Source organism: Eschscholzia californica, unplaced genomic scaffold, assembly GCF_041429995.1.
Source record: "Eschscholzia californica isolate CP2 unplaced genomic scaffold, dmEscCali1.0.p SCAF_4, whole genome shotgun sequence".
Classification (NCBI taxonomy): domain Eukaryota; kingdom Viridiplantae; phylum Streptophyta; class Magnoliopsida; order Ranunculales; family Papaveraceae; genus Eschscholzia; species Eschscholzia californica.
In genome coordinates this window covers 5,601,702-5,617,532 of record NW_028238461.1, presented here as the reverse complement: position 1 = coordinate 5,617,532, position 15,831 = coordinate 5,601,702, and the positions used below count along the sequence as shown (strand labels likewise).

General features: G+C 37.5%; 2 protein-coding genes across 2 annotated transcripts; one reads left to right on the top strand and one right to left on the bottom strand.

Annotated features, from left to right (window-relative positions):
* The first annotated feature begins 457 nt into the window (after nucleotides 1–457).
* On the top strand, nucleotides 458–5,909 carry LOC147541953 (3'-5'-exoribonuclease family protein). The gene is made up of 8 exons (XM_086673174.1): nucleotides 458–867; nucleotides 955–1,004; nucleotides 1,565–1,634; nucleotides 1,721–1,826; nucleotides 3,000–3,066; nucleotides 3,716–3,791; nucleotides 4,319–4,617; nucleotides 5,588–5,909. Exons 1-8 carry the CDS (start codon nucleotides 693–695, stop codon nucleotides 5,669–5,671), a joined length of 927 nt encoding a protein of 308 aa, XP_086529300.1. The 5' UTR covers nucleotides 458–692; the 3' UTR covers nucleotides 5,672–5,909.
* A 973-nt stretch (nucleotides 5,910–6,882) lies between these two features.
* On the bottom strand, nucleotides 6,883–15,373 carry LOC147541952 (uncharacterized). The gene is made up of 5 exons (XM_086673173.1): nucleotides 14,878–15,373; nucleotides 8,369–8,446; nucleotides 7,816–7,915; nucleotides 7,330–7,472; nucleotides 6,883–7,219 (listed from the first exon to the last, which is right to left on the bottom strand). The coding sequence occupies exons 1-5, from the start codon at nucleotides 15,229–15,231 to the stop codon at nucleotides 7,010–7,012; spliced, it is 885 nt and encodes a 294-aa protein (XP_086529299.1). The 5' UTR covers nucleotides 15,232–15,373; the 3' UTR covers nucleotides 6,883–7,009.
* Between the last annotated feature and the right edge of the window lie 458 nt (nucleotides 15,374–15,831).

The window sequence follows — 15,831 nt, the reverse complement described above, 5'->3', positions numbered from 1 at the left end:
ACCGCCAAGAGATCATTTTACCAAGTGTAGCCAACTTGTAATTCTTGATAATTGTAATACCTAACAGGCTAACATCATTATTTGGTTTTGTATACATATGATTAACAAAAATTGGTTTTGTTTGAAGATATTTTAGTCTATGATTCTAGCTCACATGAGCAAACACGACTTTGGCATTTTTAACAACAAAAGTGAGTCCAAGGAGTAAGTTCAAATACCCATTAGAGAGCGAGGTAAACTTAATTACCAAGAGTCATTACATTCAAGGGCTCAGGCTTTATACCCTTTAACGCAAATCAAATAAATTATAAATTCTTCACCCACCATGAATCGAATATGTGGTCTTTGGGTTTTGAAAACAGATCAACAACCAACTGACCAAGTAGTTTTTGGTTATTTCAAAAAAAAAAAAAAAAAAAAGTAGTTTTTGGTCAAACTTTTTTTTTTTTTTTTTTTTGTTGAAAGATGGTGTTGTCAAACTTGAGTGTCAATTTTTATGGGAAAGAAACATTTATTTATATGGGGCTTCCATGTCACTTATCAGCAGCGCTTTTCTTCTACTTCCCTTCCCTGACCCAAACCCCTAACCGAACCCAAAAACCTCTAATCCTAACTCTCTAATAACTCCCGCGAGGGCGCGACTGGTCTGAATACCTAATTCTAGAGAGAGAGAGTGAGTGAGTGAGAGAGAGATGATGTCGTCGAAAGATGGTGGTGGAGGAAGTGGAGATTTAGGTGGAGGAGAAATGGAAGTAGATGCATTCAGAAGACTCTTTCCTCTTCGTTTTTACGAAAAACATCTTCTTGAGTCGATTCGCCCTGATGCCAGACCTCTATCTACTGCTAGAGATACTTCTCTCTCTCTTGGTTCGCTCTTTCTCTCTCTCTAGATTTTCCCACTTCTAACACTATGATCTTATGTTTCAATTCTTCTTCTTTTTTCTCAATCAATAGGTGCTGTTGCATCTGCTGATGGCTCTGCTTTAGCAAAGATTGGTTACACTGTAAGTGTTTTCCTCATTCACATTTCTTAACCTATTTCTTCTCCATGCAGACAAACATAGACTAGTTACTTGATCTTTGGGTGTTTTTTCATACGCATGTTTAGATAGTTCACTTTTGTCCAGTATATTAGCCTATTAGGTTAGAAAGTTCTTACCATGACTCTCTTTCTCAAATAGTAAAGAAGGAGAAAAGAAAAAAACTTGAAAGAAGAGGCCTTTGGGATAAATTGTTTCATTTTGACGAAATGGGTACTCCTGGAATCGTGTAATTTGGGTTATAAAATGATATTCCTCTACAGGAATTTAAGCCCAAGACCAAATTTTGTGTTGGTTTTGGTTAAAGAGACATGCCAATAATTTGTTTTGGCCTGACCTCCCAATGCAAAACTCCGTAAATTCGTAGAAATCAGGTGGGAGATATGTTTGAATGTGTGGAAACCTTACTAGGGGGTTGAATCCAAAAGAAAATTCGGCCTAGGGAGTACTGACCAATTTTTTCCATTCCCTAATACATTTTATTTTCTATGGACTAATTGGGAATTTATGTTTTATGTGTATAGACCATGTTGGCTGCTATCAAGATGGAAGTCATGACACCGTCGTCGGACACACCTGATGAGGGCTGTCTAGGTTGATGTTCTGTCTCTTAATTGTTCTTTTTGAAAATCTGTTTTGGGTTCATTTCTAATAGGATGTTATTTACTTTATTAAACTAGCAATTGAATTCCATATGCCGCCAATTTGTTCTCCACTCGTTAGGCCTGGTCGGCCAGCTGAGGCAGCACCCGTTATCTCAAAACAGTTGTCTGACGTTATTCTAAGGTATGTTTAAGCTCTACTTTTACCCTGAATTTTTTTTATATGATCATGGTCTATTTTGAATTTCGACTACAAACTCAATCCTAAAATGAGGTATTAACGGATTTGGATTTACTTATGCTTTAATGGGGTCCTTCAAAAAATGTACTGACCTTACTTCAATAAGGGTCCGATCTTAATATGTAGCTACTACAGTTACTTGTATTAGTTCATGAAAAGTTGTTGCGAGGTTTCTTTTTTTCTTTTATTTCAATCCTGATTCATGGTTTTAAAGAACGTAAACTATGGAATACAATTTTATCTCCTCATCCATTATTTGGTGAAAGCTTGGCTTTTTTCTAATGAACACTACCAATTAGTTTCATATAAACTGGATAATTTATAGAGATTGGCAACTTCAATTGTGTATGAATATAAAGACCTATCTTACAGTCTCACAGTCTCCAAAAGCTCAAAAGAGGCTAGATGAAGTAATTATTTTGTCTAAGCTAGGTTTGTATGATGCCCACTTTGGATGTCTGAAATAGTTTACAGTTTCTGCTTCATCTTACTGAAACAAGAAAATGTTATGTTCCATGTACAAACTTATTTGGTTTGCTTTATCCATCATCCCTAGTTTGGTCAGAACTAATAATTTGTGTTAGCAACATTTTTGGATATGAGCGGTAAGGATATGAGACTGTGAGAAGCATAAATCTCATATAAATTGTTACACACTTATCTTGCCTAGGTTAATATCAAACTGATGTTAGTTGATATTTGCACTAGTTAATTAGAAGAAATAATCGCTCTCCTTCCACAACACATCACCATTTTTTTCCGTTCAATATTAACATCTTTATTTGTTTAGATTTAGTACCTCGTAGTATTGCTTTTGATTTCTTTAGATGATAGGTTTGCATTATGGCCAATTTTTTCAACTCTTTGTTTTTCTTCCACAATGCATCTCCATCTTTTGGTGTTTCATAGTGACTTTTTTGTTATTTTTTATGGAGAACTGTTAAGCCTAAACTCTTATCTAAAAGAGTGTTTGGAGAAGGTTTATCTCTATTTGCTTAGACGTAGTACCTCGTCGTATGCTTCTGATTTCGTTAGATGATCGGTATACATTATGGCCAATTTGTTTCAATTCTTTTGTTTTCTTTAAACTTCTGAACGAGTTGTTACCCTTGGCAGTTCTCGGATGATTAATTTGAAGGAACTATCCTTGATCAGTGGAAAGGCAGCTTGGACAGCATACTTGGTAATGACATCTGACTTGAAAATTCCCGGAAACCCTGTATATGTTAATAAACTATAGTGGTAGCAACGCCCACTAGGAGAAGAGAGGATGCACAATAAGGGAAATGTTACTCTTGTAGAGTTTAGACAGCACAAATGGTTACTTATGCTTCCATATTATACAATCACCAATGATGCATGCCCCAATAACAAAATCGAATGCCACATTGGCAAGACTTATAACTAAATTTAATCCCATCTTTCCTCAGCATAACATGTTGGCCTCTTAGAATGTTGATATGGCAAAATGACAAGATAGAAGAGTAAAGAATTAACCATGCGGAGACCCACTTTGGTGAACCCTATGATGCCTTTATCTATGCGAAAATAAACAATAAACTAGGAACAGATAAATCTAGAGACAGATAATTAGTGCGTAAAAGAACTTGGTAAATTATGAAATCAGTTTTTATAGCTTATTCTTAGCCCTGAACTATTTACCCCCCATCAGTTCTTATTTACATTTCATTTCTACGAAAAGGCTATCATCTCCTGGTCGCCACTATGTCCAAAACCAGTCTGGGTAGTTGCAGATAGTATATGCTTATATACATATCTTGTTTATGGTTGAAGTCTTGACGACAAAATAATTTTTTCTTCACATCTTGCAGGATATATACTGTTTGGATGCAGATGGTTCGCTTTTTGATGCTGCATTACTTTCAGCAGTTGCTGCTTTCTCTAATTGTAAGACGTATTTCTCATCACAACTTTGAAGCGTAGAAGTATTATTTAAAATTTTGCGAACAGATTATGTGACATTGACTAATAAATATGAAGTGTCAAGTTGGTTAAGTATGGCCCATGGAACTATTCTATTTGACTGCTTTTGTAGTTAGGCATCACACTTCACAGAGTCTTCTGTTTGCATCCTTCCTGTTTAGTTTGTCATCCTACATATTCAGTGATTTATTGCCAGTCTTATTCTAGTCAATCAACAGTTTCCCTTTTGCTGCTTTTAATTAAACACTTTTTTTTTTTAAAAAACAAATTTCCTAGCGAAGTCAGACAAGCTATTTCCCAGTGAATCCTCAGTTTCATGAATAATTTGTGGAGATTTTTTTATAGATCCCAAGAAAAAAAAGTGGTATTAAAAGAGGAAGGAGTGCTCTGATGATTTATGATACTCATGGCTTCTAAGTTCCAATTTATAAGCAGTGGAACACCCATTTCTCCAATAACATATGTCATATTATTTTTGTTTTAATTTGCAGTGTGCATACCAGTTGTGTCTGTCAATGACGAGGGAAGAGTGATTGCTTTGTCGGGTGAAAGCAGGGAAGGCAAGTCGACAAGTGAACCACTCAATAAAGAAAGGAGAAAGCTAACTTTGAGCTGCATTCCTTTCTCGTTGACATGCATTCTCCACAAGAAGTATATCTTGGCTGACCCTACTGCAGAGGAAGAGTCCATCATGGAAACTCTTGTGACAGTAGTTCTTGATTCATCTAGTCGGCTTATCTCTCTATACAAGCCCGGAGGATCACTTCTTGCATACACATCAGTAGTTCAGGTTAGTTTTTCTTTCTCGCCTAAAAACTTGATAGCATTCTAATCGTAGTATTTCGTTTAGTTAACTGGAACAAAAAATTGATAGATTCACTGACTAAATGGTCGAGGACGTTCGAACACCCTCATATCGTAATTCAACATGCTTGAAATGTTTCTGACCAATAGTGGTGTTTTATATATCAAATTGGATTTCTTTCGTTAAAGACATCGATACGGATATGATTTAAACTCGTGTAGCAGGAGCTTCTATGGATTCACTATTGACGACAATAACGTCCTCAGACTATAGTTATTCAGTAAAATATGGACTCTTTATCAAAATCAATAAGCAAATCAGAATTTTTAAAATTCAAAGTAATTGATTTTTCTGCTAGGATCACCTTAATAACCTTATATATAGGTAACTCCATCGAAAGGATTCCAAGGTCTACTGAAGTTCATAGAACATGTCACTAGAAACACTTACTAACCTCGGGACTCTTTCTAGAAATAAAATACAAGTTATGACTCATGACCACTTATAAGTTATAAGTAACCCCTGACAACTATTAGAAACTTATAAGAGCATGTAAATTTTAATCATAACCTAAGTAAGAAACTGATAAATAAACATCACTTGAGAAATTCAGAACCACAAAATTAAAAGAATTATTTTCTCTACATCAGAAAGTGGCAGTTTCTGGGGAGGATATAAGTTACACACAGGCAAATATCGGTTGTTTGAAGGGGGGTCGGTTGAGTCTTGGAGTAATTCTTGAAACTACTCATGTGTGTACTCAGTTACCAACCCTGTCTTCTCGCCTATAATACAGCTCCTTCGGCTTCTTACATTAGGTTTTTAGTTAGCTGTTGATGTCTCATGAGCCTTGGTAAAACCTTATATTTCATAAGATAAATAAGAAAAGAAATGAAAAGATATATAGATAAACATCAGCTTGTTTTTAACAGGTCTTGTTATTGAATGATTGCAGGATTGTATTGCACTTACGCGACATAGAGTAAAGGAACTTCAGAAAATTTTAAGTGAAGCTATTTCTGATATGGAAGTTGACTAAGTTAAGTAAAAGCAAATATAAGTGGTGGTAAGATGAAGTGGTAACCAGAAAGAATTTCACCTGTTTAGCAGGTAAAAGTTTTGCATCTGAAAGTATTCATAGTAGTTCTTTACTCTTTTACATGAAGCTGTTCCATTTTGTTCAATGTAGTTTTCGAATGGCCGAGTACAAGTTTGTTTATCACATTAGTTATGATTTACTGGTTCACGTTCTATAAATTTATTTTACTTCGCCTAAATGTCCGATTTTTTTACTTGCTGAATCTGATGGGACGAGAACTGTGAGTTTCGTTCCGTATACTGTGAACTTTTGCTATTATTCATACGGTATCTTGGGTTTCTGTGTAGTAGGTCTGATCAATGTGAGAGCCTACATGAATGTGGGAAAAAAAATGTGGGCAAATATTTGTTCAAACACAGTCGTGAACATTCAAATTAGATAATGGAAAAGTATATTCTGCTGGAATCATATGCCTGATCTGGTTCCGAGTATTGATCTGAAAATCTATACCAAGTAACTACCTCTATTAGATATATGATAACCGAGAAAGAAATATGACGGATCGCGAAAGTTCGAGATTGATATCCTAAATACATGAAGCACCATCTTGTGTACACCTTCAACTATCTTGGACTATCTTTTGATTGTTGAGCCTCGGACTTTCTCGCATATTTCTTTCTCCATTATCATATATTTGAGATGTTCAATGAACAGATGAAAAAAATGGACTGCCTATCTTATTGCTAGCTACATAGAGGTAGATCCCCTAGTACAATAGCAGTATCACTATGCTGCAAACATTTTGTAAGTACCAAAGGAATACTTGATGCTTTTGAAGTCATATTTGGCGAGGCTTTTGGTACTTATGGCGCAGCTTGTGGCAATGCTTCTGGGTTACCGTTGCTGGTGCTTTATCGGTGAATATAGGCGACATTTTTAATCACTTTTCGTTATTGGTCTTGGGGCTACTTAAGGCGATGTTAAAGTACTTCACTCTTTTTGGTACTTCAAGCATGGTTTTTTGGTTCTGTTCAACCCTTTTTGGAGTCACAATTGGCAACACTTTGCAATACCAAATGGTGTTGAAAAATGATTCTTGTCTAGGGCAACAAAACATTCTAAAATCAATGTTATCAAAATCTATGTCTAATCATTATCATACCAATTTGCATTCTGAATCCTCGAGGAAACACGAAGTAGTTCAACAAAAATTTAGATCCCAACTCCCAATCTTATTTTCTCGTGTACAATAAAATAATTTTTTTTACTATAGAAAAATGAGTATATTACAACATTAGAAATGAATTCATCAGCCTAGTAAGAGTTTTGAAAAGATGATTAATCTGACTTGTGCAGATTATGAAGAATATACAAGGAAGCAGCTGACAAGAAAATACAAACTGAGTAGCTAAGTAAATCTAAACCTGTAGCTATTGTAACCATTTTGCTTCTCTCAAACATCTTAACTAGAAGTATCATCACTATAACATGCCCTACTTTTGTCTTCAACTCGTCCAGTGAACTTATGTTCATCCACGAAGGTCTCGACTGCATAAACGATGTCAATAACAAATATAAGAACCCGAAACACAACCTTAATGCCATTGGTATAATTTAACAATGGTTGATAAAAAAAAATGTAAAGTTAAGATAAAGACCTTTAGAGCAAACATGCCAAACAAAGAAGATCCCTTGAAAGCACGATCGTCATTTGTAGGTTCATCATTAGAAACATTACTAATAAATAGTCCATATAAGCCCATTGCAAATATAAACATGACTGTTCCTGCAAGATAAACATCTGCACCAAGACAAGAAATTAAACAGCATTTTATTTGTAATAGAGTAACTATGACGACTCAAACTTTCATGGCTCAAAGTCGAAATATCATTATCCTTGTAATGCCGTCTAATTGAATACGTACTCAAGAAGTGAGGCTTTTCACTTGCTTATGATGTCAGACATTATGTCAATTTCAAACTAAAAGATTATGACAGAAATAGTGTACGGGCATGTCTATGTTTCTGCCTTTTCCCCCTCATTGTGTTGACTGACCCCCTACTGCATTCGACGACGAAATAAATACCCGTTCCAGTGTTACGTAAAACAAGTCACCTGTATAATTGAATAGGAAGAATCTTACCAATTGCTTCAACTAATCTTAGAACCATCTGTCCTGTGTGAACCCCTTTCATACAGCAACTCATGTAAACCTTGTATGCATCAAATATGTATACACAACCCTGAACAACACAAGCAAATGGGTGGTTCAAACCTCCAATCCAACAATTTAAGAAGATACTATGCCAAATTCCAAAATAAATAGTAGACAAATAAGCTACAACAAAGTAGGGCAAGCAACAGAGTTTTGGGTAAATGACCTGTAAAAGCTGCACATATTGTTTGTTTCAATATAATCATAAAAGATGAAGACCGATAGCCTCAAATTACAGGGCGATTATCATTCAAAAGCAATCCCTAGGGTATCATGATTGGCGCTGTGTAATATATATCAAAAGTTGCTTACTAATTAACTCATATTTAAACATCTAAAGTTTATTAATATACCGAAGCTCAATCCCAGACCTTCTTGAGAAATTGGTTGGTTTCACATTGAGTATTGCAAAATACTTTTATTTCAAAATCTAAGAGATCAACTTTCGGTAAGTAAATTTAAGTTTATAAGGAGAAAATACATTTAGGAAGCATAACAATGATCCGGCCAATGAACCTCCAATTGCAAAGAGCGCTAAGAACCGGAAGTCAAAAATAATCTGCACAAGAGAAGGCAAACGAACATCTTGTTACTGCTAGAACACACAAGCCTTGCTCCAAAATTCTTTCTCAAAAAAATATAAAACACGTCACATGAAAAATAAAGAATTGCTACGTAAATGAGTAAAAATTTATAAGAATATGAATCCACAAACAGGGTGTCACCCTATACTGAGAAACCAGACCTATGATGCTTATCGTACCTAGTACAATCGCAACTCCATGAGAGACTCATAATCCTAAAGCCAACTAATAATTGTATCAAACCAATGGTTTAAATTATAAAGCAATGACAATATGAGAAGGTGCTTCAATGGTTTCTTAAGGTAGGTGCTGCAGACCTTGCTGAGGCAAGCAAACTGGTACGTACCGACCCTTTGGGGACCCACCCTGAGTACCTTCTCACTCTTGTGCGGTAGGGCAAGATAACATGGACTCGCGATCTGAAAAGCCTTCCTCACTAAGGAGATAAACCAAGAGTCAAGGCTGCTTAGGCATTATATAAGCCAGTGAATGATGCTCCTTGCTCAATGCTCATGTCATATGCCCCTGGCCTAAAATACAACTCGGGTGAAGCTCACTGACGAGCCAAAAGCTGCATCCACTGGTACAGGGATAACGGTGTAATGGTAATTGAGACAAGATTTACACGGTGTTAGAAAGGTTGTGAGTCTTAGACACTCAATTGCAACTAAAGTCGAATATCGAATAACACGAAGATGAACAACTTTGTAGATAGATTTACACTTAGAGATGAATTACTTACAACTTCTTCTCTCTAAATAAGGAGATAACAATTATGAACAACCTCTCTCTTATTCTAGGAGATATACTATCAATTCTCTCTTTACCAAAGGAAAGACAAGTATTTAGAAGAAACTAAACTCTCTTTCTAATACTAACTCGCTTTCTCTTCACTTGGCTTACTTATGAGATGGAATGGATGGGATGAGAATGGGATGATTTCAAATTGAAGTTCTCCATCTCCTTTTATAGTGTTGGAGGAGAAATATGGTGTGGACACCTCAACAAATGAGGTGTCTCACCAACTCATGGTGTCTACTTGATAAATTGCCACCTCAAAAGATAAGAGACTTATCACCAAGGTGAGATGTCTCATTTAGAATAGTTTGTTCATGTTGCTTGACACCTCACATGGTAGTTGACACCAAGAGCTTGGTTGATGCCACCTCAAGCTTGTTAATGCCACCACAAGCTTGTTGATGCCACCTCAAACTTCAAACAAAGTATCTTTACATTCCTAACATTCTCCCACTTAAAGTTACTTTTGTTTGTAACTTCTCCATCCTATCTACTTTGCTCTTATGCTGCTCACGTTTTCTGCTAGGCCGATGGAGGATCGACACCATATAAACTTGTTACTGTCTACTGGCTTTGTTAATATGTCTGCTAGGTTCTCTTTTGTATGAATTTTCTCCATACTAATGCTTCCTTCTTCCACCTTCTCACGAACAAAGTGATATTGAACTCGTATGTGTTTCGTCCTCGAGTGAAATGCTGGATTCTTTGCCAAGTGCAAAGCGCTCTGACTATCACAAAACAGAGTTACCTTCTCTTGTTTGTGTCCAAGCTCCTCCAATAACATTTGCAACCAGATTGCCTCTTTGCTAGATTGTGTAGCTGCCACGTATTCTGCTTCCGTCGTAGAAGTGGCTACGATAGACTGCAGTTTCGAAACCCAACTTACTGCTCCTCTAGCAAGAGTAAACACATACCCTGTGGTGGATTTGCTTTTATCAAGATCACCTGCATAATCCGAATCAACATAGCCTCTAACAAGAAAGTCTGGTCCTCCATAACATAATGCAGCATTTGAGGTACCCTTGAGATATCTCAGGATCCTCTTCACCGTATTCCAATGCTCTCTACCAGGATTTGCCATGTACCGACTAACCGCTCCCACTGCTTGTGCAATGTCTGGTCTTGTACATACCATGGCAAACATTAGGCTACCCACTGCTGATGCATACGGTACTCGAGACATCTCCATCTTCTCTGCTTCACTGCTAGGACACATACTTGAAGATAACTTGAAATTAATAGGAAGAGGGGTAGAGATTGACTTACTATCTTGCATATTGAAGCGTCGCAAGATTTTCTTCAAGTAGTTTTCTTGAGAAAGCCAAATCTTCCTATTACTTCTGTCTCGGTGAATTTGCATCCCTAGAATCTTGTTTGCTGGTCCCAAGTCCTTCATTTCAAATTCCCTAGCCATTTGAGCCTTCAAATTTTCAATACGATCTTTGCTGGGGCCCGCAACCAACATGTCGTCTACATACAACAGCAAAATTATAAAATCACCATCACCAAATCTCTTGTTGTAAGTACAAGGATCTGCATTAAGTCTGTTGTATCCTAGGCTCGTAATGAAGGAATCAAATCTCTTATACCAACATCTCGGCGCCTGTTTGAGACCGTATAGAGATTTGTTCAACCTGCAAACCAAGTTCTCTTTTTCTTCAAAACCTTCTGGTTGGAGCATATAAATTTCTTCTTCAAGTTCTCCATGAAGAAATGCAGTTTTCACATCTAACTGCTCCAAGTACAAATCATATGTAGCACACATCGCCAGGACTACCCGAACTGTTGTAAGTCGTACAACAGGTGAGAATATTTCGTTGAAGTCAATACCTTCTTTCTGAGCGAACCCTTTCACTACTAGTCTAGCACGATACCGCTCCACTTGGTCATTGCTATCCCGTTTGATCTTGAAGACCCATTTGTTTCCGATAGCTTTCCTTCCGTGTGGTAGATGAACAAGATCCCATGTATTATTTTTATGGAGAGCTTCTATTTCTTCTTGCATTGCCGCCAACCATAGAGAAGCTTCTTGACCTTTTATAGCCTCATGATAAGTTGAAGGTTCTCCATCTTCCATTAGCAGACAGTATGCAATATTCCCTTCCATAAAATAATCTGAGTGCCAAGCTGGTTCTCTCCGCTCCCGAGTTGACTGTCGAATTAGTGGAGTTTCAGTCTCAGCTTCTTCTTGATCTTCGTGCTCTAGTTCCGCTTCAGAAGAATTTTGATCTTCTTGTTCATTTCTAACATGAACTGTACTAGTCTCTGGTTTCTCCTTCGAAGTGCTATCATTTGTATGTACTTTGTCTTCTGTAAATATCACGTCCCTGCTGATTATTACCTTGTGGGCAGTGGGATCCCACAGGCGGTACCCCTTCACACCATCAGCATACCCTAAGAAAATACATCTTCTAGATTTCGAATCTAGCTTTGATGTTTCTTGGGCGTTGTACATCACGTACACTGGACTTCCAAACATATGTAAGCGAGAATAATCAGCTGGTTTACCTGTCCACATTTGCATTGGCGTCTTCAGATCAATTGCGGTTGATGGAGACCGATTGATCACATAGCACGCGGTCTTGACTGCTTCCGCCCAAAACGATTTGTCCATTCCTGCAGCTCTCAACATTGCTCTTGTTCTTTCTAACAAGGTTCTGTTCATCCGCTCTGCTACTCCATTTTGTTGTGGAGTGTACGCCACTGTGAACTGCCTTTTAATGCCTTCTTCTTGACAAAAGGTATCAAACTCAATACCAGTATATTCTCCTCCATTGTCTGACCTTAAACACTTGATCTTCTTCTCAGATTCAAGCTCTATTTGCGCTTTGAAATTTTTGAAAACTGGAAATACATCTGCCTTCCTCTTGATTGGAAACACCCAACATCTCCTAGAGTAATCATCAATAAAAGATACAAAGTATCTTGCACCTCCTAGGGATATAACCGGTGATTGCCACACATCAGAGTGAACAAGTTCTAAAATAGTCTTGCTTCTAGCATTTGAACTACTGAACTTTAACCTGTGCTGCTTACTAGTAACACAATGCTCACAAAATGGTAAAGAAACATTTTTGAGCCCTGGAAGAAGGTTTTGTTCGACGAGAATCTTCATACCTTGTTCTGATATGTGACCGAGTTTTTGGTGCCAAAGATTTGTTGACTCTTCTATCGAACTTGTTGATGCAACTGAAACTTCTCCCTCTTGTTGTGTTTCTCCTTGAAGCATGTACATATTTGCAGCTATCTTTTCCGCTTTCATGATCACAAGTGCGCCTTTGATCACCTTCATTTTCCCACCTTCAATATGGGTTTTACATCCGAGACTATCTAATTGTCCTACAGACAATAGATTTTTCTTCAAACCTTTAACATGTCGTACCTCCTGGATAGTGCGAACGGTACCATCATACATCTTCAGTTTGATGCTCCCAATACCAGCAATCTCCACAACATGATCATCTCCCATGTACACAGATCCTCCAGAGGTGGGTTCATATTGATGGAACCATTCTCTCCGAGGGGTCATATGCCATGTGGCTCCTGAATCCATTAGCCAAATTTCAGCAAAATTTCTTCTGCCTTCATGAACTGTTGTTGCCTCGCTGTATAAAATTTCGCCTTCATCCGAGGTACCTGCTACACAACCCTGAGCGTTTGACAGCTCAGAACTTTTTCCTTCTTTCTTCTTGAGATTCCAACACTCCCTTTTGTAATGCCCTTTCTTTCCACAATAGTGACACTTCACATTCTTCTTACTCCTTGATTTTGATCTACTCTGCTTTTGACTCCCACTTGAGCCACGTTCCATTGATCGCCCTCTCATCATCGTCAAAGCTTCAGCATGTTGTGAGCTTTCTTGTCTATCTTCTTTGTTTTTGCGTCGATTTTCTTCTTCAAGAACTGCAGCAGCAATATCATCAAAGGACAGAACTTCTATATTGGTGGTAATATTGATGATGAGTTGATCATATGAATCCGGTAGACTTTGAAGTAGAATTTCCCCACGTTCAACCGTGTCCATGTTATGCCCTATTGATGTAAGTTGAGAGAATAGAGTATTAAGGGTGTTGATGTGGTTTGTTACCGTTGTTGACTCCATCATTCTAAGAGTGTAGAGTCGTCTCTTCAAGAAGATTTTGTTGTGTAGTGATTTGGTCTCGTACAACTTTGTTAAAGTATCCCATATTTCTTTTGCTGACGTCTTCTCAGCTACACTTGATAATACTCCATCGGCTAGTGCTAGGTGTAGATTAGCAATAGCATTGCCATCTATCTCGTTCCACTTAGCGTCATCAAGCATATCAACCCGCCTATCTTCAATTGCCGCCAGACAATTATCTTTTCTCAAAATTGCCTTCATCTTCATTTTCCATAATGAGAAATTATTCCCATTGAATTTTTCTATATCGTACTTTGCCGCCATTATTTTGGTGTCTTCTTCCACTAACCAAACCGACAAGAACCTGGGCTCTGATACCACTGTTAGAAAGGTTGTGAGTCTTAGACACTCAATTGCAACTAAAGTCGAATATCGAATAACACGAAGATGAACAACTTTGTAGATAGATTTACACTTAGAGATGAATTACTTACAACTTCTTCTCTCTAAATAAGGAGATAACAATTATGAACAACCTCTCTCTTATTCTAGGAGATATACTATCAATTCTCTCTTTACCAAAGGAAAGACAAGTATTTAGAAGAAACTAAACTCTCTTTCTAATACTAACTCGCTTTCTCTTCACTTGGCTTACTTATGAGATGGAATGGATGGGATGAGAATGGGATGATTTCAAATTGAAGTTCTCCATCTCCTTTTATAGTGTTGGAGGAGAAATATGGTGTGGACACCTCAACAAATGAGGTGTCTCACCAACTCATGGTGTCTACTTGATAAATTGCCACCTCAAAAGATAAGAGACTTATCACCAAGGTGAGATGTCTCATTTAGAATAGTTTGTTCATGTTGCTTGACACCTCACATGGTAGTTGACACCAAGAGCTTGGTTGATGCCACCTCAAGCTTGTTAATGCCACCACAAGCTTGTTGATGCCACCTCAAACTTCAAACAAAGTATCTTTACATTCCTAACACACGGTTCAGTACCACAGGTTGGTCGATGAGGAACTTGACATTCTATTAAGATTGAGGCTTTTACATTATTGTACAAGACTCCAGAGTTTATAAGTATGTTGTTTCTCACGTGCTTTCAAACTGTCTTAATGGAGTATTGAGTTTGTCTTCTTTGAAGAGTTCGGTTGAAAATGGGACTATCAAGGGATGATCAGTGATTGCTGTATCTAGACATTATATTTTTGGTTACTAGATTACCCTTCTCCTATGTGGGACTATTCTCACACGCCTCCTCACGTGCGGACCTCATCTAGATACCATGTTAAGTTTGTGACCATCTCTAACTCAAAACCTATTCACAATGAGTGGAAAAGACCTGATATTATATTATTGGTTACTAGATCACTCTTCTCCCCGTGTGGGACTATTCTCGCAAAAAATAAAAATAAATCTAAACTTAACTACTGGGGAATTTTGAAACATATAAAATAAAAGGGAAGAAACTTGTTAAGGAGATGGAATAGAAGTTACCTTCTCGATGTTGGCTTCAGTGGATCGAGCGAACTGACGTAGGGGATGATTACCAGAATTACCATTAGGATTTGGAAGGGCGTAATTGAGGTTGGGAGATGAAACAACAGTGGATTCAACAAATGAGTTACTAGTATTTTTCTTGGTTGGAGTAGGAGGAGAATGATCAGGTTTTGAAGATGAAGAGAGAGAAGAAGAAGAAGAAGAAGAAGAAGCGTAAGTAAGAGAATTACGACTTCTTTTTCTTCTAATTGGGTTTTTTAGGGTAATTAGTGAAGAAGACGAGAAAGAAAGTGGAAGCAGGCATAGGAAATTTGGAGTAGTAGAAATATAGAGAGAAGTCAAAGAAGCCATTAATGAAGAACAAGAAAGAAATTAAAATTAAAATTTGAAGTTAAATACCTCAGTAGGGATTTCAGTAGAGAGAGAAAGGAATAGAGAGAGAGAGACCGGTGGAGAGTGGTCTTGTTTGGCTACGCACAACTGTGTGGATGTTGTTTTTTTGGTTGGGAGTAGCGGGAAAAAAACAAACAAACGATAATTGACTGGGAAAATGGTGACTTTCCAAATAGCCCCCAATAATTTATTAGCCTAGCATGTTAATCCTCAATTTTGTATATTACGAACTCAATTTGCATATATTCCAAAAACTCACCTGCTGATCTTGCAAATTCATTTGGCACTTGATACATTATAGATGTGATAAGCTCGATAACCGCCCACTCAAACACTAACAGGACCGGGCCTATAGCCCAACTAGAACATGCCCTAAAGGCCAACAACATTATTTACACCCTAATAATCCCAATTCAAATAACCAAAGATTCCACCTTCTCTGGGATTCGAACCTGAGACCTCCAGGGCTTTCTGGAGTTTATGTCAGCACCTTGAAACCACTTGGGCTACCAACTGTTGACTTGCAAATTCATTTTGTAGAATGTGATTCAGTTTGTA